We start from the raw sequence: 24,689 nt of genomic DNA, 5'->3' as shown, positions 1-24,689 counted from the left end.
AACAGAAAGAAAGAAAGAAAGAAAGAAAGAAAGAAAGAAAGAAAGAAAGAAAGAAAGAAAAGAAAGAAAGAAAGAAAGAAAGAAAGAAAGAAAGAAAGAAAGAAAGAAATGAGACAGAAAGAAAAGAAAGAAAGAAAGAAAGAAAGAAGAAAGAAAGAAAGAAAGAAAGAAAGAAAGAAAGAAAGAAAGAAATGAGACAGAAAGAAAGAAAGAAAGAAAGAAAGAAAGAAAGAAAGAAAGAAAGAAAGAAAGAAAGAAAGAAAGAAAATGAGGACAGAAAGAAAGAAATGAGACAGAAAGAAAGAAAGAAAGAAAGAAAGAAAGAGAAAGAAAGAAAGAAATGAGACAGAAAGAAAGAAAGAAAGAAAGAAATGAGACAGAAAGAAAGAAAGAAAGAAAGAAAGGAAAGAAAGAAAGAAAGAAAGAGAAAGAAAGAAAGAAAGAAAGAAAGAAAGAAAGAAAGAAAGAAAGAAAGAAAGAAAGAAAAGAAAGAAAGAAAGAGAAAGAAAGAAAGAAAGAAAGAAAGAAAGAAAGAAAGAAAGAAAGAAAGAAAGAAAGAAAGAAAGAAAATGAGAACAGAAAGAAAGAAAGAAAGAAAGAAAGAAAGAAAGAAAGAAAGAAAGAAAGAAAGAAAGAAAGAAAGAAAGAAAGAAAGAAAGAAAGAAAGAAAGAAGAAAAGAAAGAAATGAGACAGAAAGAAAGAAAGAAAGAAAGAAAGAAAGAAAGAAAGAAAGAAAGAAAGAAAGAAAGAAAGAAAGAAAGAAAGAAAGAAAGAAAGAAAGAAAGAAAGAAAGAAGAAGGATAAATTCCCATTGATGAGGTTTTTGGTGTAACAAACATGGTGGATCTGAGAGCGAGATAGATTTATAGTTACAAAAGATATAGTTGAATTGGTATTTTTTTTATCGTCATTTTTATCGTTATCGGGATAAATGCCAGAAATGATCGTGCTACATATTTTAGTCCGTACCGTCCAGCCCTACGTGCACAGAGGTCCCGTCTGTGACGGCCCTTTGGGCAAAGACGTCTGTGGTTCAAGTTCACAGAAACGTGCAGGAGCCGGTGTGGAGAGAACGAACCACAGCGAGCGAGGGAGGGACGCTGCAGAGAGAGAGAGAGAGAGCGGCTCGGGGGCCGGAGGACGCCGGGGGATTGATGGGCACGAGGTGGCGGTCACGCCGAAGGGGAGCGGGGTCACAGCCCTAAGACCCCTCTGCCAGAAAACAACAAGCAGGCCTTCTCATATTCAAATAAATACCAAACCAGCAGGGAGCAGGGAGGGGCGGCAGATAAGGAGGAGGCAAAAACGGAGCGAGAGCCAAAACGGGGGGGAAATGCTTGCTCTCCAACACTGGAGTCTATTTAGGATCACAGGCCAATAAGGCATTATACCATAAAGAGAAAAAAACAATTCAATAACTTTAAACAAACAAACAATAACTTCATTATGCACTTCGAGAAAAAAAGTCGGAATGTCGAGAAAAAAGTCGAAATGTCGAGATTAAAAAAGGAAGTAAAAAAAGAGCAAAAAAGGAAAAAAAGAAGAAAAAATAAAAAAGAGAAAAGAAGGAAAAAAAAGAGAAAAAAGGGAAAAAAAAATAAAAAAGAAGAAAAAAAAGAAAAAAAGCACTTCGAGAAAAAAGTCTAAATGTCGAGAAAAAAGTCGAAATGTGGAGAAAAAAGTCGAAATGTTGAGAAAAAGTTGAAATGTTGAGAAAAAAGTCAAAATTTCGAGATTAAAAAAGGAAGAAAAATAAGAGCAAAAAAGGAAAAAAAGAAGAAAAAAAGAAAAAAGGAAAAAAAGAGAAAAAAAGAGAAAAAAAGGGAAAAAAAGGAAAAATAGAAGGAAAAAAAAGAAAAAAAGCACTTCGAGAAAAAAGTCGGAATGTCGAGAAAAAAGTCGAAATGTCGAGATTAAAAAAGGAAGTAAAAAAAGAGCAAAAAAGGAAAAAAAGAAGAAAAAATTAAAAAGAGAAAAAAAGGAAAAAAAGAGAAAAAAATTAAAAAGAAGAAAAAAAAGAAAAAAAGCACTTCGAGAAAAAAGTCGGAATGTCGAGAAAAAAGTTGAAATTTCAAGATTAAAAAAGGAAGAAAAATAAGAGCAAAAAAGGGAAAAAAAGAAGAAAAAAAGAAAAAAGAGAAAAAAAGAGAAAAAAAGGAAAAAAAAGGAAAAATACAAGAAAAAAAAAGAAAAAAAGTTCAAACATTTTTGAAAAAGCTCCAGGGAGCCACTAGGGCAGCGCTAAAGAGAAAAAAGAGCAGCGGGTTTTTTTTTTCATTATGCACTTCGAGAAAAAAGTCGGAATGTCGAGAAAAAAGTCGAAATGTTGAGAAAAAAGTAAAAATTTCGAGAAAAAGTCAAAATGTTGAGAAAAAAGTCCAAATTTCGAGAAAAAAATCGAAATGTCGAGATTAAAAAAGGAAGAAAAAAAAGAGCAAAAAAAGGAAAAAAAGAAGAAAAAAAGAAAAAAAGAGAAAAAAGAAAATAAGGAAAAAAAGAGAAAAAAGGGAAAAAAGAAGAAAAAAAAGAAAAAAAGGTCAAACATTTTTGAAAAAGCTCCAGGAGCCACAAGGGCGGCGCTAACGACCCGCATGCGGCTCTGGAGCAGCGGGTTGCCGACCCCCGGTCTAGGGAGTAAAACACAGTAAAATTGTAGCTCTACAAAAGGTAGAAAACCATTAGGTAGCATTTTAGGTAGCATTAGGTAGGCCTTCTCATATTCAAATAAATACCAAACCAGCAGGGAGCAGGGAGGGGTGGCAGATAAGGAGGAGGCAATACGGAGCAAGAGCCAAATTGGGGGGAAAGGCTTGCTCTCCAACACTGGAGTCTATTTAGGATCACAGGCCAATAAGGCGGCCATGCAGTGGCCGGTTTATAATGAGCGTAGACTCTTGCCCTTGCATTTAATACCGGGCTCAAGACGTATTAGGGAGACAAAAGCTGCAGATCCCGCTCGGAGAGAAGAAAGAGCCTAATTAATTTGGGGAGATCACGCAGACTCGGGGCCCACATCATCGGCTCTTTGTGGCAGGAATGCCAGCTATTTACCATCAGTCCAATAGGGCTGGGGGGAGAGGCAAGGTGATGACGACCGGGGCCGCTGTGCAACAGATAGGAAAAGGATACTTTTCAAAAGCTAAAAGCTTCCCAGTTTTAAAACAAAGACGGGAGGGAAAGAGAAGAAGTGATTTTGAAAAGGGATCTGACTCTCCCCATCACCCCCCACCTTCCCTACGTTCCTACACAGACATTCCTAGCTGTTTTTGCTTTCTGAGTCTCTACATGAAAAATCCAGTTGATAACAAATCTGAAAGGAGTATTCAGGATTGTCAGTGGCATGAATGCACCACTCATGTCTACGTGCGTCGGCCACTTCTTTTCCTGAGTAAATAAAGAGCATTATTAAGGACCACAGTGGACTGTATCTGCAGTTTCTCGGGGTGCAAAATGTCGAGATTAAAAAAGGAAGAAAAAAAAGAGCAAAAAAGGAAAAAAAGAAGAAAAAAAGAAAAAAAAGGAAAAAAAAAGAGAAAAAAGGGAAACAAATTTTTAAAAAAAGAAGAAAAAAAAGAAAAAAAGGTCAAACATTTTTGAAAAGTCTCGTATAAGCCTTAGAATGAAGGCAACACATGCTGCATGTTTCTATATTAGTTAGAACTGGGGGAAGATTTTTTTTTTCATTATGCACTTCGAGAAAAAGTCGAAATGTTGAGAAAAAAGTCAAAATTTCGAGAAAAAAAGTCGAAATGTCGAGATTAAAAAAGGAGGGAAAAAAGGGCAAAAAAGAAAAAAAAGAAGAAAAAAAGAAAAAAGAGTAAAAAAGAGAAAAAAAGGAGAAAAAAAATTTAAAAAAGAAGAAAAAAATGAAAAAAAGGTCAAACATTTTTGAAAAAGCTCCAGGGAGCCACTAGGGCGGCGCTAAAGAGCTACGTTCCTACACACACATTCCTAGCTGTTTTTGCTTTCTGAGTCTCTACATGAAAAATCCAGCTGATAACAAATCTGAAAGCAGTATTCAGGATTGTCAGTGGCATGAATGCAGCACTCACGTCTACGTGCGTCGGCCACTTCTTTTCCTGAGTAAATAAAGAGTAAATAAAGAGCATTATTAAGGACCACAGTGGACTGTGTCTGCAGTTTCTTGGGGTGCAAAAGCCGCAGGACGATAATCAGAGGCCACACTGACCTGCTAAAAGGAGAGAGGAGTGTTGGCAGCTGTCAGGCTCGCTCTCATTAACCCTGAGAAGACGAGGGGATTGTATTTTCCTCTGAATAAACGGCAGAAGCAAAAACATCACCCGCAGCAACTGCAAAGTGGAAAGAGAAAGTAAAATTGTGCATTTCTTTTGTCCTATTTCAGCATACATGATCAATAGAGGAGATAGAATAGAATAGAATAGAATAAAAGACTTTATTGATCTCCCAGAGGAGAAATTCAGTCCTGCAGCAGCCAAAACACACACACGCTTTATACAGAAAATTTAAAATAGAAATAACCAATAAATAGTTAAATAATAAAAAGAGCAATATAAAAACTAGAAAAAAGAGTAAGAGAGAAAAAAAATAGTAAACACCAAAAAAAATGGATAATATTTACAAAAAATTTACAAATATTTTCAAAATACCAAATCTATGAACAATTTTAAGACAAATAAACTGTCTTCATAAATCATATAATTTATTATATATGCTCAGGGTTAAATATAATACAAATAATAAAAAATTAAAATAAAAAAGGGATATCGTTGAGATGGAAAAAAATTCACAATGGCATTAGAGATAAACCTACATCCTTTTAGGTTTTGTCATGAATAATAGTCTATTAAAAGATCGCTCTATAGCCTGTTTTCCCATGTTTTAATTTGTGTGGGAATACATGTTGGACTTGGAACTGCAACTGACACGAGGGAATCGTGTTTTTCACCTCCATTGTTTTCATTTCCATTGTGTTTTATGCACATGTCCTTTTTATGATGACCCCAAAAATACAGCAGAACAGAGCCGGACAGGAAAAACACATCTATATGCCAACAAGGAAATGTGCTAATTTGTTCTTTTCTTTCAAAAAACAAATGAACTCCTGGGTAATCTCTCCAGGAAAACAAAAATAATAATGTATGGTTTGAAAATCTAAAGGAGACTGCTCAGCCAGTGGGCATAGAGAATGATTAAGTGTGGCCACCTGCTAAAATCATGTGCAAATAACGCATTGCTACATTTTAGTGACCTGAGCCATCTTGTCTTTATAATAATAGTCCTAAAACTACTTTAGAATGTGATTTTTTTTTCTTCCGTGATTATTTATGTAGGGAGCATACAGGTGACTGTAATTAGGTGGCCATTACAGATACATATTAAATGATTTACTGGTTATCTGTCTCTTTGAAAGTGCAATAACCACTAATACCTCACGTATTTTTGGAAATATTTGTAAATATCTTGTAAATATTATCCGTTTATTTTGTGTTTACTACTTTTTTTGTGTGTGTTTTGGCTGCTGCACGACTGAATTTCTCCTCTGGGAGATTAATAAAGTCTACTATTCTATTCTAAAACATCTGGACGAGCGTAGCATCCTATTTAATCGCAATTCTGCGGCAAACATAAAGATCTATTTTGTTATATCTTACAAGAATATACCAATTTATTATTATTAATTTGTATCACCATAATAATAATAATAATAATAATAATAATTATTATTATTATTATTATTATTATTATTATTATTATTATTATTATTATTATTATTATTATTATTATTATTATTATTATTATTATTATTATTCATTATGGGACCTAATAAGCGCCAAAAGTTTTCAAAAAATATCTAACCGCTCAATGAAAGATCATGGAAAGGAAATTAGAACTAGCACAAAGAAAAATAAAGATTAATAGCCATCGGAGAAGAACTCGTCACTGTGGTCAAATGCATAAACGATTTTAGTGAAAACCTCTAATTATTACTGGCAACGATGTCGACATTTCATGTTGGAAAAGGGGCTGGATATCTTTCTCAAAAAGACATGAAAAAAAAAAACATTCGGGCCAACCGAGACACGAGACAGTTCTGGATCTGCAGAGCTCTGGCTGCACCTGCTGAGAAACTCTCACTTTTAAACATTAATACTCTATTTCTACAGTGGACCTTGTGGTTATTTCTCTCCTCCACTTGTCATCCGGTAAAGCAGTCATTAAATGGTAAAAACATATTCAAATACATCTAACAGCAGAACCTGGAGTTGGTTTTATCACGGAAATAAGAACGTTTCTTGGATAATCTAAACGAAATACTTAAGTGATTTCGATTTAAATATTGTTTTGATACATAAATCCCATTGGTGCATAACTTAATCATCATTTTTAAATAAATAAATACGTTTTAAAAAGTTTTCAATGATAGATTTAACGGTAATTGAAAATGAAATCACTGCATATTATGTTAATTTTCTTTTTTGGTCTGAAAATATTGAGTTCTGCACAGTCGGTCGCAACAGTGAAGGAATCAGAGACTTTTGGAAAAATGTCCACCTGCGTTTTTTTTTTACCAAAGCGCGTTTCTCCGCGCATGTAAGTCCTGCAGAAAGAGTGGACACTTCAGCAGTCGCTTCCCACTTCCCCTGCTCTTTACTCCAGGATTTACTCCAGGATTTACTCCAGGATTTACTCCAGGACTCGGACTAATATTTTATGAGATGGAATTTTACACATCCTTTGCGCCGCATCTTGTCCCACAGCCCAAATAACGGGGCATTAATGTGAAATCGCTTATTTTTACGATGTGGGGGGATAAGCTGTGATCCATTATCTAAAAAAACTGTGGGCGTGTAGTGAATTATTTTATCAGTTTGACTGATATGGACAGCATGATCAATTCAAAACTGGAGGAATAAATATTCTAACAGCTACACGCTTGAAAAGGAGCGTGTTTTATGGATGTGCGTGTCCGTCCTGAGATTTTAATGACCCAATCCTGTCTCTGTCACTAACAGAAACTCAGCAGCCACCGAGCTGCCGTTAGTTTCTGTTTAACGAGGCTCTATGGAGCTAGAACAGTTTCATAATGCACAAATGCACACGTCATTCACAAATGCACAGGACAAGATTCACAAATGCACAGGACAAGATTCACAAATGTATTTTTGATGCACACACTAATATAACTTGATTTACAAACGTTTTTTTTTGTCTGTGAGCTGCGCTGGATTTGTGTGTGACTTTTGAGACTCCCCTGACGTGACTCGATCCACAAATACCTTTTTTTTAACACTGAAGGATCTGCAACCAATCAGATGTATTCCGTTGTTTCCGCCAATCTCAAAAGTCACACGCAAATCCAGCGCAGCTCACAGACAAAAAACGTTTGTAAATCAGGTTATAGTTGTGTGTGCATCAAAAACACATGTGTGTATATTGTCATACGCACGTGTGAATTGTTCTGTGCATTTGTGGATCGGCGTGTGTATTTGTGAATTATGAGACTGCTCTAGCTCCATAAGGCTTTGGCTCGGGATTTGTCATGTTACCACAACAGGACGCACAGAACCGCACGGGCCTCTAACTGAACAAAGGCAAAGTATCCTCTTCTCGGGGTTGAACACAGCAGGAAAACAAGCAACCACAGTGTGAAATATGCGCCTATAGTCCACATGCTTGCCAGTATATGATTTCCAGACACAGTTACCGTCCCCACCGGCGCGCGTTTGAGTATCCAAACGCGTAAAAGCGCATGTGCCAAACGACAGGAACGAACTCCGTGTTGTTTCGTTTGACTCACGTTGCCATAATAGGAGCATTGGTTCGGGAATATGCAGTAGAAACTACTGGGAAGAGGGGGGGTGGGTACTATTAAAGGGTCAATTGAGTAGAACGAGCACTATTTCCCCTATAAAACAATTGTCTGGAACTATATATGCGCATTTCATCTCACTTTAAACATTAGGCCGGAATGTGTCCAAGTGAAAGTGCAGCCCTCTCATTTCCACGGTCTGATTTACAGACATAGTAATTGTAGCTCTGCTAGAGAAATCCTTTGCGGTGCACCAAATATTACCCCCAAATGTTAAAACCAGGAGCTGAACGAATGGGCTAAAATTATATTTCCAAAGATGTCGGTTCAATATCAACCACTCCCTTATCTTCCAATTTCTCGGTCTGGATATACAGGCTATCCAACACTTTGATTCAGTTAATCAAATCATATATTAAACCTCCCATAATTCCAATAAAAATAACACAATTTCAATAAAACGAGCGGCCATGAGCCGCGGGTTTATTTTTAACCCGACAGATGGGCAGCAGAGCAGAGAACGCTGACGTTACAGTAAAAGCTCTGCATCCATCAGTCCGTCAGCAGGAACAGTCTTTAGGCCTGCGTGTTTCCTCTGATCACTGAGAGCTGCTCACTTTATCTGCTGTCATGTTTGCATCTGCATGCGCGCTAAATCCTGCAGAGCCGATGTAGACAGGGTCAATGTTCACAAAATCAGAACCCTGAAGGCATTTTGATAACATTTCTAGGGGTATTAAGGGGTGCTGAATCCAAATATGCTGTATATGAAGCTCAAAAATGTTCCAAAATGCCTCAAAATTGAGAAATCCAACATGGCCGCCACCGCCAGGCTGAAATCTATTTTTCAGTATATCTTTTGTACTAAACAAGGTACAAAAATGAATTAAATGTACTTTTGTAAGTATTCCTACATGGGCAATTTGATGCCATATTCAGAATTGAGATGTAATGTGAAGAAACTATGAATAATTACTCAGTTATTATTATTATTATTATTATTATTATTATTATTATTATTAGGCTACTTTTACTTACTTTGTATTTTGTTTTGAGGTAAAATGTATCAAATGTGCTGGAATGGAACCTTTGCCATCCCCAATCTCGATATATCTCAAATCTGAATATGGCATCAAATTGCCCATGTAGAATAACTTACAAAAGTACATTTAATTCATTTTTGTACCTTGTTTAGTAAAAAAGATATACTGAAAAATAGATTTCAGCCTGGCGGTGGCGGCCATGTTGGATTTCTCAATTTTGAGGCATTTTGGAACATTTTTGAGCTTCATATACAGCAGATTTGGATTCGGCACCCCTTAATACCCCTAGAAATGTTGTCAGTTATAAATATTCACAAAATGCCTTCAGCACTTTAAATAAGCACATTTTCAGAAATTCTGCCTAGACTAATGAGCTCCAGATCAATAAAACGGGTCGACCTATTTAATACGTCATTAAAATGGATCAATAGATAAAATGCTTGTCCCGTGGAAAGGAAGGACTGGCATTTTCTTAATTTCTTTTCCCCCATGCACAAAGCAAATATTGGTATTGTTAGTGTGTACTTAGCCAAATGAAGACTATATTTATATGAAGCTCTGGCGGAATTTGTGTTATTTTCTCTGCTTTTCTACTGTATATATATTGGAACGGGTAAAAATGCATATTTTGTGTGATGTTATTTTTATTGAAGTGTTCAGTTCGCCCTGCATGCACATGCTCTTTCACCCTGTTCCGTGTAAAAGTCCCTGTGTTGAAAGTGCAGGGTTAAATGTTCCGCTGCAGGACGGGAGGCCTGAGCGGATTCCTGTTCCTGCACCGTTTCTTCCCGTTTCTGCTCCTGAATCCTGTATTCTGTCTGTTAACACCTGAGTATTTACCGAGGAGGCTCCTCACCCTAACCCTGGCAGTGATGGAGCGACCTGGTATCATAACAGGCCTTTACTATCTATCTATCTATCTATCTATCTATCTATCTATCTATCTATCTATCTATCTATCTATCTATCTATCTATCTATCTATCTATCTATCTATCTATCTATCTTTCTATCTATCTACTTTCCAAATAGTTTCAACAAAATTTTTCAACAAGGTATATTTCCTTATTGGTGCAGAATTCGCATTTTTTTTTAACCAAAATCTCCCAAACAGTCTACTTTCAAAAACTTATGTTACACAATTATTGTGTGTAACTAGTGTGTAATTAGTTTGCATTTAAAAGGTAAAGCCTACCATGGCAGGACTGAGTATTATCTGCTCTTAAAGCACCAAAATATCAGATTTAAGATGAAGATACGGTTCCAGGTTTGTGTCAAATTTGGCTTTTTTGGCTTTTTTGTGTTTTTGTTTTGGCTATTTTATATATATATATATATATATATATATATATATATATATATATATATATATATATATATATATATATATATATATATATATATATATATATATATATATATATATATATATACATATATATATACATATATATATACAGGAAGGAATATATATATATATATATATATATATATATATATATATATATATATATATATATATATTCATTTTTGATATATATATATATATATATATATATATATATATATATATATATATACATATATATATACACACATCTATCTATCTATCTATCTATCTATAGGATAAATATTTGCTCGGACATCATGTTGCGGGGGTTTATTTACGCTCACTGTCTCCTGTGAAGAAACATCCCAAGCAAACAGGTCAGATCTTAATTCCTTCCTTCATCCCATCCCTCTGTTTTCACGCTGCGTTCAGTAACTCGGGTGTAAATTAAATTCTTTCCGCTCGCTTTTCTCGCCAGCTTTCAGCTCAACATCATGACAGGGAAGCTCGATAAGGAGAGGTCAAGTCCAGCTCCAGCCCCGTTCAGGGGGAGGGGGAGGAAAATAATCACATAACATATAGTTCCAACTATAACCTGAAATGAACGCAGTGATGGATGTCGGGGAGAGGAAAAAAAGAAAAGAAAGAGAGAACATAGACAAGTCATCTAAATGTAGTCTTATTTTACTAATATGAGATGAGTAATTTAATCTGAGGTGTGAGTTCTGAAGTGTTTACTTTCCTGCATGAACCAAAGTTTTCCTTGGATCAATAAATTCTCTTGTCTGCATACATATTTTAAACCAATGAATGAATGAATTAATTAATAAATTTATGTTCAGTCTGAATACACCCGTATGGGAAAACTATAAAGTTATATGTAAAGTTATATATAGCTATAAAATTACATGCTTAACAACACATTCATAAAATATGGAATTTTAAAGATTTTGCCACAATATACTGTTGAATAACCTTCTCACAACCCAAAAGTTCTGGCATTAAGGATAAAAGGTTCCTCCAACAGCGTATGCTGTTACATTTTTGTTGTTTTTTTAATTCACCACAGATGTCTTTGTTATGATAATAATTATTTAAATACTTAATTAATATTTATTTTTTATAATTATGTAATTATTAACAACAATAACATTGCATGTATTATTAATAATAATAATCAAGTATTTTTTTGCATTGTTTCATATTATTATTCATATTATTATTCATATTATTATTATTATTATTATTATTATTATTATTATTATTATTATTATTATTATTATTATTATTATTATTACTATTAGTATTATTATTATTATTGCAGGTAGGTCAGTCCCCGCACCTTCTTCCTCGGCCAAACCTTTGCGGGTGCAGGATGTTTTTTTTTTCATTCACTTGTTGACTAATGCATTAACGTCCTGGAAAAGATGTGAAAAGATGAGAAGCTTCTCAAAGTTTCTCTAAAATCTCTGTATTTCTCTGCATTATGCACGTCATTGATACAAAATCAGACCGTGACAGAAACTGGCTTTGCGTTGGGACTTGCTGCTGATTATGAACAAAATTGTTCAAAACTTTTCTTCCTTTACTGCAGCACATGGTGCCAATTTCTTAAAATGGAAAAAAATAAAGAAAAATCCAACAAAAACAAGCATGGACTGAAGACTAATGTTCTCACAGAGTTTGATGATCATTCCCAGAGATATCCCTGATTCACCTGCATAAAGAACCTTTACTGATATGATCACGATCACTAGTGCAACTTCACCATTACCGTCACCTTTTTGAAAAAATACGCATTTATTTATCTTCTTTCTTCTCTTTACCACGACTAACTAAATGTGTCCCGTACCAACTTTTTTTAAAAATATGTTGAAGGCCATGAAATTCAAAATAGATGTTAAGTAACTAAATGCTATTGAGAAAGGGGAAAAAAAATCATAAAATGCATTGGGTTCATACATGCATGCAAAGATATAACTACCATAAAAGCATTTGTAAGTATCAATGCAGGCTTGTTTTCTTTCCTTTTTGCTTTTGGTTTTATCTGTTTCCTTATTATCCAACATTTTCTGATTTGTAGTTGTAAAACATCTAAGCGTAGACACTTTTTTTTTCTTTTTTTTTCCTCCTCGTGGCGCACGGGAGGCGTGGATCTCGCTCACTTTTGACATTCTCGTGGCAGTAGTAGATTCTCCTCGAGGCGTCTCAGATAACACCACCCCGTCCGCGGCCGGAGGAGAAAACAAGGAAAGCTCTCTCGCAAAACGCGCAACTTCTTCTCCGCAGCGGATGAACTCTGTTTTGGCACCGGGACGCGTCCGGCGGCTCCCCGACATGAACCGGAGCGGCGGAGCGGCTTTCTCGTCCTAGTAGCCGAGGAAGAGAAGGACTTTGGAGCTTTGGAGAGGAGGGAAGAGAGTAGTAGAAGAAAGAGCAGCAACTTTTCCAGCCACTCGGTGCCGGCGGTGGCGGAATGTGAGAAGCGCAACTACTTTTAGCGCATGTTCCTCTTCGCTTTTACGCAGCCTTCTCCTGCTTTCTGCGAGCTTGGAAAGCGGGGGAGGAGGAGGAGGAGAAGAGGAGGAAGGGGGGAGGAGGAGGAGGACGAGGGACAGCAGATTAAAGACTCGATCCCCTGCCTATGGACGACGGCGGTCCCCTCTCTCCAAGGGCGAATGCTTTCAGTATTGCCTCTCTGATTTCGGCCGCGGAGCGAGCAGGAAACGCGGAGTGTGAGAAACGCGGCGGCACCGGCCTGGACAAGCCAGAGCTGCACAAGCACACTTCCTTTAAAATGCACTACAGCACTGTCACCCGGGAAATGGAAGGTAATTGTTGTTTGTTGATGCCCGTACAGTTGTAGCTTTTGTGCAACTCACCAAAAAATGTGGCAAAAATGACACAACACCCCTTTTCTGTGCGTTGTTAAAGTTTAAAAACCATTCACTGGCACGCTGCTGCGGGGGAAATGCACGAATTAGAAAAACTATCGCAACTACATTGATCCAAATTCTGGTCACCATTGCGCATGTAGAAGTTCTGCAGAGAAAAGGGGGAGTATAGAAAATATAATTCCTCTAATTCCAAGGCGTTGGGTGATGAGTGAGCTTTAATTCGTGGATAAATTGCGAATGAAGCCAAGAAGAGGAGGGTTTACACTGGCACCCGGGAAATGGAAGGTAATTGCTGTTTGTTGATGCCCGTACAGTTGTAGCTTTTGTGCAACTCACCAAAAAATGTGGCAAAAATGACACAACACCCCTTTTCTGTGCGTTTTTAAAGTTAAAGCAAAGTATAAAAACCATTCACTGGCGCGCTGAGGGGGAAATGCACGAATTAGAAAAACGATCGCAACTAGATTGATCCACATTCTGGTCACCATTGCGCATGTAGAAGTTCTGCAGAGAAAAGGAGGAGTATAGAAAATATAATTCCTCTAATTCCAAGGCGTTGGGTGATGAGTGAGCTTTAATTCGTGGATAAACTGCAAATGAAGCCAAGAAGAGGAGGGTTTACACTGGCACCCGGTGCGCAATGGTTAAAAAACAGACCATAATAATCCCATTCTCCACCTGGGAGGGGGGTAAACGTCCAGCGCGCACAAGTATCTATAACTAAGAGAGGAACGGTCACCTGTCGCCTGTTTGTTTGTTCATGCAAATCCGCGCGTTTACCTGGTAAAGCGTCTTGCTCTGCAGGGCAGATCCTCGTATTGTTTGCTAAACGTGCATGGGGGTTTGATGTGGGCGATACTCTTATCAAAAAAGTTTAAATGGGTGCCGGAAAGGCCATTTAAAAAGGGGCGCACTTCTCTGTCAATCAGTCTCGTCCCAAGGCGAGGAAAAGCCACATTACCTGCAGTTCCTTATCTAAATAGAAATAAGAACCGGTTTTATCGCAAAGGGGAGGCCCTCTCTGCGTCAGATAAGAGAGGAGACTGAGCAGAGAATAATATCACAGAGCAGCAGCAGCAGCAGCAGCAGAAAGCAGAAAGCAGAGCAGGCTCGGTCGGTGCGCAATCGATCCAAAGCAACATAAAAAAAGAAAGAAAAGAAAAAAAACAGTTCACACCTACTCGGAGATTGTTTTCTGCGAAACAGTTCGGAGATTCGAGGAGGCTTGGACAGATTTTGGGGGATATTTCGTCACTCTTCGGACTTCTTTGACTTTAGATCAGGCTGTTGCAGCAGAGCGACCTCGCGGACTAAATGAACAGCCCGACGCATGAACTTTTTTGAACAGAAAGGGAAGGGGTGCATTTGTGCCTAACATCTTCATCTGGAGATCTTTTTTAATTTTTTCATTATTATTGTTTGTGTTTTAAACCGAACTTCTTACTGCAAAGGCGTGTCTAGTAAAACCACGTTTTTCTGGGATGATTTCAGCCATATCCAGTCCGTGGCTGACGCAGCTGTCCCATTTTTGCGATGTTGCAGCCTTCACGACGAGCAGCCTGAGCAGCCTGAACGCGCCGGGGGGCTACCACCTCTCCCCGTCCCCCGGGGACCCGTACAGCCAGCATGAGGCGCACTTCGAGCCGTGCACGGCCGCCCAGCACGGCTACTACCCGGGCTCCAACCCCGGCTCCAACCCCGGGTCCAACCCGGGCCAGGCCGCGCAGAGCGACGGCGGCTCCGCCAACTGCTCCTCGTCCTCGGCCAACTCCACCCCGAACAGCAAGAGCATCGTGAAGAAGAACCCCAAAGTGGCCAACATTAACGTGCAGCTGGAGATGAAGGCTTTATGGGACGAGTTTAATCAGCTTGGCACGGAGATGATCGTCACGAAGGCTGGCAGGTGAGCGCGCAGCGCAATAACGCACTGGAACTCCGTCTAAATGTACTTTATTTATAGCACCTTACATCGACCTAGGTGAACCAAAGTGCTTTACATAATAAAAAACATACATTTATCAAAATAAAACAAGAATAAAACATATGAACATATAAAACATCAAGAGCAAAGTATAAAAAAGTGTCGCCACTACTGGAAGTTCTTCATTATATCAAATATCCACATATATTCCCTGATTCAGAGGAAGAAAAAAAGAAAAAGACACTAGTTAACACGTCAATATTTTTTTTAATAATTTGTGAAAAATACTTAGACGCGAAATGAGTTTGTTTTAATTTCATTTAATTGATAAATGATCAATTAAATAAAATTAAAACAAACTAATTTCGCGTCTAAGTATTTTTTAGCACCTTACATCGACCTACAGGTGAACCAAAGTGCTTTATATAATAAAAAACATAAAATTATCAAAATAAAACAAGAATAAAACATATAATCATATAAAACATCAAGAGCAAAGTATAAAAAAGTGTCGCCACTACTGGAAGTTCTTAATTATATCAAATATCCACATATATTCCCTGATTCAGAGGAAGAAAAAGACTATTTAACACGTCAATATTTTTTAATAATTTGTGAAAAATAGTTAGACGCGAAATTAGTTTGTTTTAATTGTATTTAATTGATCATTTCATTAGAAAAGACGATTCAATATCACTGATATTTATAAAAAAAATCCCGTTACGCACCACAAATAAGGCGATATAGATTTTTTTAATTCTATTTTAATTTCTTTTTTTTTAATTTATTTTGTCTTCCTTGGAATTACACCTGGGTATGAAGGGATTCTTTTTACAGAACTGCTGACACAAATGTTAATGTCTCGTGGACGTAAAAGCTCGTGCTTGTTTTATTTTAACGAGAAGCGACAGAGCATTTTTCTGCTTCCACATGGGATCACTCGGCTTTACAAGAGTTCTTTGGTTTTATAAAACGTTTGAACGTATTGAACGTGGAAAGCCTTGTGTATGGACGGTATATGTTGTGTGTGAGCTGTAAACAGCATGCCGGATCCTGCTGCGGTTTACGGGCCTCGACCTGACAGGAATAACCGTCTCTGTTGGAGCTTTTCTTTCCCGTCAGGTTCAATTTTACGCGTCGTTGTTACACAGAACACTGTTGCTTGTAGTTTAGGGGTTTGGTTGTGACAACTGGGCACTGACTCCCTTTTTTTGTCTTTTCGTCACTTAAAACATTCAGTTTATATAAACTGCAGCAGTAGTTTAATTTCAACATGTCTAGTAAAAATAGGTCTAATTTTATGATATCCAACCTCCTCTATACAGAATTCCTTCTGCTTTCATCCACATGTCCACGTTTCTTGCAAAATACTATTTCACGACCACTGAGGGGTCTATAACGTTTTATGTGCGCATTATTCTCTATTCCACTGTTTTGCAAAAACAGCAGTCTCTGGTTCTGAGTCTGAATATGAATATGATGTAAAGGAACATTAGGTGGTGCATTTATTACGTCTGAAAGTGAGTTTGTTGGCCATGTCTGACAGGGGAAAGGGGATCTGCAGCAGAGCACTTTAAGAGCTCCTTCAGCCTCACCTAGCCACAACACTGACGTTAATTGAGCGTTGATTTTGGGATCCCTTTCACTGACTTGGTGGATTACTCAACTTTCAACCGCTGTTGGGGGAAAAACATCAGTTGCATAACGTAATTCAGAGGCTACATGTATATATATATATATATATATATATATATATATATATATATATATATATATATATATATATATATATATATATATATATATATATATGTATATATATATATATATATATATATATATATATATATATATATATATATATATAAGGTTCGACTTTGACCCAGACCGCAGAATTTTGAGCATTTTTTTGAGTTTTGAAACCAAAATCTCCTAAATAGTCTACTTTCAAAAACTTATGTTACACAATTATTGTGTGTAACTAGTGTGTAGTTAGTTCCTATTTAAAAGGCGTAGCCTATGGCAGGACTGAGTATTATCTGCTCTTAAAGCACAAAATATGAGGGTGGGGAGGGATTTAAGATGAAGATACGGTTCCAGGTTTGCATTTAAATGTTTCAATTGTTTAAAAAGGGTTGCCACATTTAAAAAAAAAAAAAAAATCAACAATTAAGCGAGCAGTCATTCTTCAATCATTCTAGTCTTCCATAATAACACCCGCATGCACGAGTGGAGTTTCTCTAAATATATCAGGAGTTCATCAAAACACCAAACGAGCAGTAAAAGTGAAAGTTGTCCCGTAGAAGAAGCAGCAGGTAAAAGAAAAACAAATGCAATAAGGATCAGAGAGAAATCTGTCCAGTTTTACGCACCAGGTGGAAGGTTTTCATTAGTTTGGATGATCGTGTCCCCGGTCCCTGCGGCCTCCAGCGCGGAGAAAATGAAGCTTTTCAAACACTTGTGCAACTTGTCTTCTTTTTGTCTTTACACACACGCACATACACGGATGATCTAATTCATAGGGTGACAATATGTCAAGTGAATGCAGTAACGTTTGAGACTTCTTCCAGTTTATGTGTTTCTTTTTTCCGCTTGTCAGGAGAATGTTTCCAACTTTCCAAGTGAAAATATTTGGGATGGATCCCATGGCGGACTACATGCTCCTGATGGACTTTTTGCCTGTGGATGACAAACGTTACAGGTAATTTTTAACTGTCCTCAGTTAAATACAGTAAAATGTTGTAGCAGTAAAAAAAAAGGGATTTTACTGACGCGCGCAAACACTTTGCAGTGTCAGACCTAAAACCCTGAAAAAGTCGGATAAATAGATGAAGCTTCTACAATTGTATGTTTTTATTCCATTGAAAAATGTTTCCAAGTTCAAATTCAAAAATATGTTTCGCTTTTTTTTTCCAATCGTATTTCTCGTGAGTCATGGGCGTTTTCCATGACATTTTTACGCATAGGGATTAAGTCCACGGTTTTGCAATGCGTAATTTGAGCGGCTTGTCGTGTATTTTTCTGTGCCTTTCAGGTATGCTTTCCACAGCTCGTCGTGGCTGGTGGCGGGGAAGGCGGACCCGGCCACGCCGGGGAGGGTGCACTACCACCCGGACTCTCCGGCCAAGGGCGCGCAGTGGATGAAGCAGATCGTTTCCTTCGATAAACTCAAGCTCACCAACAACCTGCTGGACGATAACGGCCATGTGAGTGCGCAGTCCTGCACGTTAAATCACCAATAACACCGGTTTAATCAGAGGAAATTAACTATGCAAACCATATCTGTCCTGGATCCGATGAATAGAGACAAAAATCAGCAGTTCCGAATGCAAAAAGAGGAAACAAATATCCAAAAAAGATATCATATATCATAATTGAATGCACAGTTTGATGATTTGATGAAAAATCTTAAATATATACCTACTGTATATACAGTAATAGGAAGTGCTGACTAAATTTCACCAACTGTCTGAACAGAAATATCACCACTATAAAAAACTGGTTGCGCAACTCTATTCGCCATCAAATTGATTGATAGAAATAATTTAATTGTAATAAACCTTGGTATTTTTACTAAAATTGCCAACAGCAATGCTCTATGGAAAAAAAGGTAAAGTACATGCCGCCTAACTGCAAAAAAATTACTGCAGGAAGTGGAATATTTCACCACTGGAAATAATGTCAGCTCCTCCCGCTCGAGCTTCCACATCCGCGGAGAAATTACTGGAGAAAAACGGACGCTTTTTGGAGGAATAATTCTTTGAACATTTCGGGGGTATAATTTGAATGCATGAAATTTTATATGAGAAAAGAAAGAGCCTGTGTTGTTGAAACATTGCTTATTATCATCCACATTATGATCCAAAACATTTCCACTTGTTTTTAACGGCCTGATATATTTTAATGCGAGCGTCTCCTCTTATTTGCGCATTTATCCATTGGCTGCGTGCGCAATCACAGCAACTGCGGTATTAAAGAAAAATGTCTATTTTTTGTGGGGGTTATTTATGAATTTCTTCCTTCATGCATTTGTTCCAGATCATCCTGAACTCCATGCACCGCTACCAGCCGCGGTTCCACGTGGTTTATGTGGATCCCCGCAAGGACAGCGAGAAATACGCAGAGGAAAATTACAAAACCTTTGTTTTCGAGGAAACCCGTTTCACGGCGGTCACGGCCTACCAGAACCACCGGGTGAGCACTAGCAGCTTTAAAAAAGAAACAAATGCGCCCAAAGCAGCCACCAATCCCTCCATACATTTGCAGCGTGCATAAAAAATGATGATTCTTGATTTAATAATGGCGCTTTTTCCTTTGTTTCCTGCACCTGGGCCTGTTCTGCTTTCATTTAGGATATTTAGAAGAACTTTTAAAGAATTTAGTAACATGTTTTAGTTATTGATTCATTCATTCATAGAATCATTGACCTACTAGGCCCAGTATTGCATGCAGCACATGTTGATCACACCAGGCTGAGCAAATTCCTTTTTCCCCCTTTAAAAAAATAAAATAAAAAAGTAATCCTAAATGTCACTACATTTATAAAACCCTATTCCTTAACTTAACCCTATTTGTGGAGTAAGATACATCTTCAGCATCATTATTATATAATAATAGCATGTTAATAGCATGATAAAATGATAATAACCACAACACTGATGTTAATTGTATCATAATATGTATGTGTGTGTGTGTGTGTGTGTGTGTGTGTGTGTGTGTGTGTGTGTGTGTGTGTGTGTGTGTGTGTGTGTGTGTGTGTGTGTGTGTGTGTGTGTGTGTGTGTGTGTGTGTAATGAACCATATATTTATTTATTTATTTATTAAAATGGATTTTCCAACAAAAAATGTCAGTCAGTTAAATCCCACTATCACTGCTATCTTTATACATAATAACATGCCATTTAAAAAGAGAAGCAATGATTTAATATTAGGCACTGAGGTTTTAATTTAGCTTTTTCCTCTTTTAGATCACTCAGCTAAAGATCGCCAGTAATCCTTTTGCGAAGGGTTTCAGGGACTGCGACCCGGAGGACTGGTGAGTTCACACTCAGATATGTCGTATCTTTATCGGGGGCCACATCTCAGCGCTTTCTGCAAAACAGCTTTTGCTGTTTGCATTATCTGAAAGAAACGTCAGATGGGTGAAGTTTGAAACGGAGAAAGGGGGCCATGAATTTTAGAAATCACGGCACATTGTTCGAAAGTCAATCGACTGTGTTTACACGTCACTGACAAATGACTTTAACCCTTGCATGTAAACGGGGGAGCGTTTCCCACCCATGTAGCGTACTCAGAGAGATGAAATTCTTTTAAATACTGTTCATCCTGCTCCGTAAACGTACGCCTAGTGCTGGGCGGTAAACCGGTTCATACCGAATACCGGTGTTTATTTTTCTTATGATATGGATTTTTCATATACCGTAATACCGGTGAGTATGTACAGTAGCGTACACAACGTTGGGAACTGTTTAGCAGTAGTGATGCCCCGATTGTTCAGTAACCGAAATTGTTCGGCCGAAAATGGCAAAAAAAAAACACTTTCGGTGTTCAGTGGAATAAGTGGGAAAAAAAACGAACAATTAATAACGGCGTTGTAAAATAAGGAAATAGACTGGCTGCTCCCGTAACGGTTGCACCACAAACATAAATCGTTGGCCAACCAAAAAGTAACCACATAAGAATTTTACCTAACATTCACCAGGAGGTGGAACCAAAACAACATAATGCTGGAAATTAAAAAATGTTCAGTTTTTTATGTTCAATAAATATTTTCTACCTTGTAATTTTGTAAAAGATTTTTTTCTCTGAAAAGCATGCCTAAATCTAATTTATTTGATTTATGCAATGGTGAAAAAATTGGCAAAATAAATGAAAAACTGCGAAGAACCATGTTCGGTATTGTTCGGTATTCGGCCAAGTGTTTATTATTATTTTCGGTTTCGGCCACAAATTTTCATTTGGGTGCATCACTATTTAGCAGTTGCATTGTTTACAGCGGACATATGTGGGCATCATTTTGTGAGGCCATGCAAACCTGTATTTATACTAGTGAGGACATTAATGTTTTTCTACAATATTTCCTCCTCATGACAGTAAAATAGGCCATTCTAAGCCAATTTACTGCAGCAATTCCTTTCCAAATCATTAGAAAATGTGGTTAACACCCAGTTGTGCATGAAAAAAAAAATACCGTGATATACCGTGAAACCGATATAATTTTGAAAAATACCGTGATATAAATTTTTGGTCATACCGCCCAGCACTAGTACGCCTCTGAAAAGCACCTACAGATCTGTTGTACTGAAAGAATAGGGATTTCTTTCACTATAACTTTCTCTCTCTGTCCTGCAACTGGCCCCCTTCACATTTTACATCATGTAAATTTAGTTTTATACAATGTTTAAATGTTCATGACAGACACATCTCTATAAAAATCTTAAAGTATGTGTACATCATTCTTAAGTATGGAGAAGTTTTGCCCTTGACGTTCATTAAGTGTGTAACTGAATCCACTCTCCCCGCTCCAGGCCCAGGAATCACAGGCCAGGCGCTCTGCCAATAATGAGTGCCTTTGCCAGAACAAGAAACCCAATGTCATCTCCCCCTCAGCAAAACGGCACGGAGAAAGGTCTGCAGCTCCTTCTTTGTTTCATTTCTAAACTCCTGCCTGCTTTTCAAACGCTAAAAACCTCATCAAGCTGTCCGGTTTTGTAGCATTTGTTTTAGTTGAAGAGCAGCGGTGCATTTGCAGCATCAGGTCATTGCTGGCTGTTAATTAAACATCAAATATCAGCCAGTGAGTCAATGTCGTCCACTGCAAAGATAATAGAGGCTCGTGTGCTGTTATATAACGCACCGCAGCTTCAATGCACCACAAAAACTGGAATGAAAATGAAATTTTCTTGACATGATGATGACTGATGTATTTATTAGTTCAATGAGAATAATTTGACCAATTAAATGCATATTATATTGAGGCTTTCATCTTGGCTTTGCAAATAAGGGGATTTTTGAACTACAGTTTCCATTTTTAAGCTTAGTATTATTTAAGGTTCTGGGTGAAATGCATGCATTCACATGCATGATAGATTCTTTTCTTTTTAATGATTACCGCTCAATATTTAGTTCCAGCGTTTTGATTATAAAAACACTACTTTCAGTTTTTAAGATAAAGTTTCTGTGAATTTTATAATGAAAAATAATGAAATATGTGCAAAGTGACAAATGTTAATGACAGTGATGTCTAAACAAGCGTCTAAAAGGTTTCATCTTTTTGCAGAGCAGAAATTGTGCAACTTGTGTTGAAGAATACACTGCAAAAACTCTAAATCTTACCAGGAATATTTGTCTTATTTCTAGTTAAAATGTCTCATTTTTAGTCAAGAAATCTCATTACACTTAAAACAAAAGTCATTACCAGAAAAATAACTTGTTATTTGACAATTTTCACCTGTTTCAAGTAAATTTTCACTTGAAATGAGTAGAAAATCTGCCAGTGGGACAAGATTTATCTTCTCATTACAAGCAAAAAAATCTTGTTCCACTGGCAGATTTTTCTAATTATTTCAAGTGAAAATCTACTTGAAACAGGTGATGAGTCTTTTTTTAAGTGTAATGACATTTTTTGACTAAAAATGAGACATTTTAACTAGAAATAAGAAAAATATTCTTGTTAAGATTTTGAGTTTTTGCAGTGTAGTTTGAAAAGATCCATATTAGAAGTGAGTTGCATTGCCTTGATGTGTTTAATAAGTTATTTCACTTGATTTCCACATATTTCATAGGGATTTCTTTTTTTATTTTTAGACATTCATCTGCAAATATTCTCCAAAATCAGGAATAGTTACACTGCAAAAACTCAAAATCTTACCAGGAATATTTGTCTTATTTCCAGTTAAAATGTCTCATTTTTAGTCAAAAAATCTCATTACACTTAAAACAAGAGTCATTACCAGAAAAATAACTTGTTATTTGACAATTTTCACCTGTTTCAAGTAGATTTTCACTTGAAATAAGTAGAAAAATCTGCCAGTGGAACAAGATTTTTTTGCTTGTAATGAGAAGATAAATCTTGTCCCACTGGAGATTTTTCTACTTATTTCAAGTGAAAATTTACTTGAAACAGGTGAAAATGGTCAAATAAAAAGTAATTTTTCTGGTAATGACTGTTTTAAGTGTAATGAGATTTTTTGACTAAAAATAGACATTTTAACTAGAAATAAGACAAATATTCCTGGTAAGATTTTGAGTTTTTGCAGTGTATTCTTCAACACAAGTTGCACAATTTCTGCTTTGCAAAAAGATGAAACCTTTTAGACGCTTGTTTGGACATCACTGTCATTAACAGTTGTCACTTTGCACATATTTCATTATTTTTCATTATAAAATTCACAGACACTTTATCTTAAAAACTGTAAGTAGTGTTTTTCTCATTACACTTAAAACAAGAGTCATTACCAGAAAAATAACTTGTTATTTGACAATTTCCACCTGTTTCAAGTAAATTTGAGTTTTTGCAGTGTATATTTCACGTGCTTCCTGTCTTTAACTGTTCTTGTGTTTAAATCTCCACAGAGGACAGCAGGCGTGAGTACGAGCGCGACCCCAGCGGGACGCCGATCCACGCGGACCCGGCCCACCAGCTGATGTCCCGCGTGCTGAGCCCGGCCCTGCCGGTCCCGGGAGGCCTGCACGCCGTCCCCCTGACGGGCGGACGCCCCAGCCCGCCCCACGACCTCCGGGCCGACCCCCACGCCCTCCCCCCGGACACGCTGCACCACCACCCCTACAAGTACCCCAACTCCTACGAACACTACCTGGGGGCCAAGGCCCGGCCGTCCCCCTACCCGCTGCCCGGCATCAGGGGACACACGTACCACCACCACATGAACCCGGCCACCACCAACATGTACTCGGCCACCAGCGGGCCCTCAAACTATGACTACGGGCCCAGATAATCATCATTAACGGCTCACAGCACTGTGGGATTCACTAACAGGCAGGAAGGGGCTCTTTTCCATTGATGACTTATGGGATCACAGGCCCGAAAACTGCTCTCCGATGGATAAACCCAGCCATATTTATTTAAAGGAAATGTATTTCTGAGTTAAGCATGGGGCCTGGTCTGCTTTGACCTCTGGACTCGAGCGAAGGGCGGTCGCCCCGCGTGAGGCGCCGCCTGCACGAGCAGCAGAAAGGAGAGCAAAGGAGAAAAAAGGAGGAACCTCTCCTTAACGTGGACAAAACTTTTGATCACAGACTGAAACTGATATTTTTTTCTTTTTTTCCTTTTTTTTTTTTTTGGAATGCACTTTTTTGATTTGTCTTTTTAATGCTTTAAAAAAAGCCATATGTTATATAGTCCCGATCAACCTTCTAGGTAGACGAGATGCATGTTGAGCTCTATCAGAGAGGGTCTCAAAACACACCGAAATGTTTTTACATGACTAAAACACAAGGTTTTGGAAGCATTTTGAACATGTTGAGCCGCTCTGAGAAAAGCTTGTACCATGGCACTGACTTGCAGCAATTCTAACTAAATAAATGAAGCCGAATGACTCTTCTGTATCTGTAAAATAAACATTAAATTCTTGTAATTCATTAAAAAACAAAAAGTCTCTGTGCAAATCTTCCAAAAAGGGGAAAGGGGGAGGGTGAAGAAAAAGAAGAAAAGAAAGAAAAAGGGAAAAAAAAGAAGGGATTCCTG

General features: G+C 37.5%; 2 protein-coding genes across 3 annotated transcripts in view; both read left to right on the top strand.

Annotated features, from left to right (window-relative positions):
* The window catches only part of LOC133450848 (uncharacterized), a gene marked incomplete at its 5' end in the record, with an annotated part of 15,980 nt that extends 3,314 nt beyond the window's left edge, over positions 1-12,666 (top strand). The window contains 3 exons of the mRNA XM_061729752.1: positions 418-775; positions 978-1,230; positions 12,455-12,666. Of these exons, the coding sequence (XP_061585736.1) occupies positions 418-775; positions 978-1,230; positions 12,455-12,666 (823 nt within the window). The remainder of the gene's footprint in view (positions 1-417; positions 776-977; positions 1,231-12,454) is intronic.
* On the top strand, positions 12,350-24,589 carry tbx1 (T-box transcription factor 1). Of its 2 annotated transcripts, none has more exons than XM_061730348.1 (8): positions 12,350-12,996; positions 14,605-14,965; positions 17,583-17,684; positions 18,018-18,189; positions 19,022-19,177; positions 19,951-20,018; positions 21,511-21,611; positions 23,558-24,589. In XM_061730348.1, the coding sequence occupies exons 1-8, from the start codon at positions 12,810-12,812 to the stop codon at positions 23,938-23,940; spliced, it is 1,530 nt and encodes a 509-aa protein (XP_061586332.1). In that variant the 5' UTR covers positions 12,350-12,809; the 3' UTR covers positions 23,941-24,589. The 2 variants fall into 2 exon arrangements, with proteins under 2 accessions (XP_061586332.1, XP_061586331.1); XM_061730347.1 differs by having other exon boundaries at positions 14,554-14,965.
* The last annotated feature ends 100 nt before the right edge of the window (positions 24,590-24,689 follow it).

The sequence above is a fragment of the Cololabis saira genome, chromosome 9 (genome assembly GCF_033807715.1).
Source record: "Cololabis saira isolate AMF1-May2022 chromosome 9, fColSai1.1, whole genome shotgun sequence".
In the NCBI taxonomy this organism is placed as follows: Eukaryota; Metazoa; Chordata; class Actinopteri; order Beloniformes; family Belonidae; genus Cololabis; species Cololabis saira.
The sequence above is the reverse complement of the archived record's forward strand: the minus strand, read 5'-3'. Positions and strand labels throughout refer to the sequence as shown.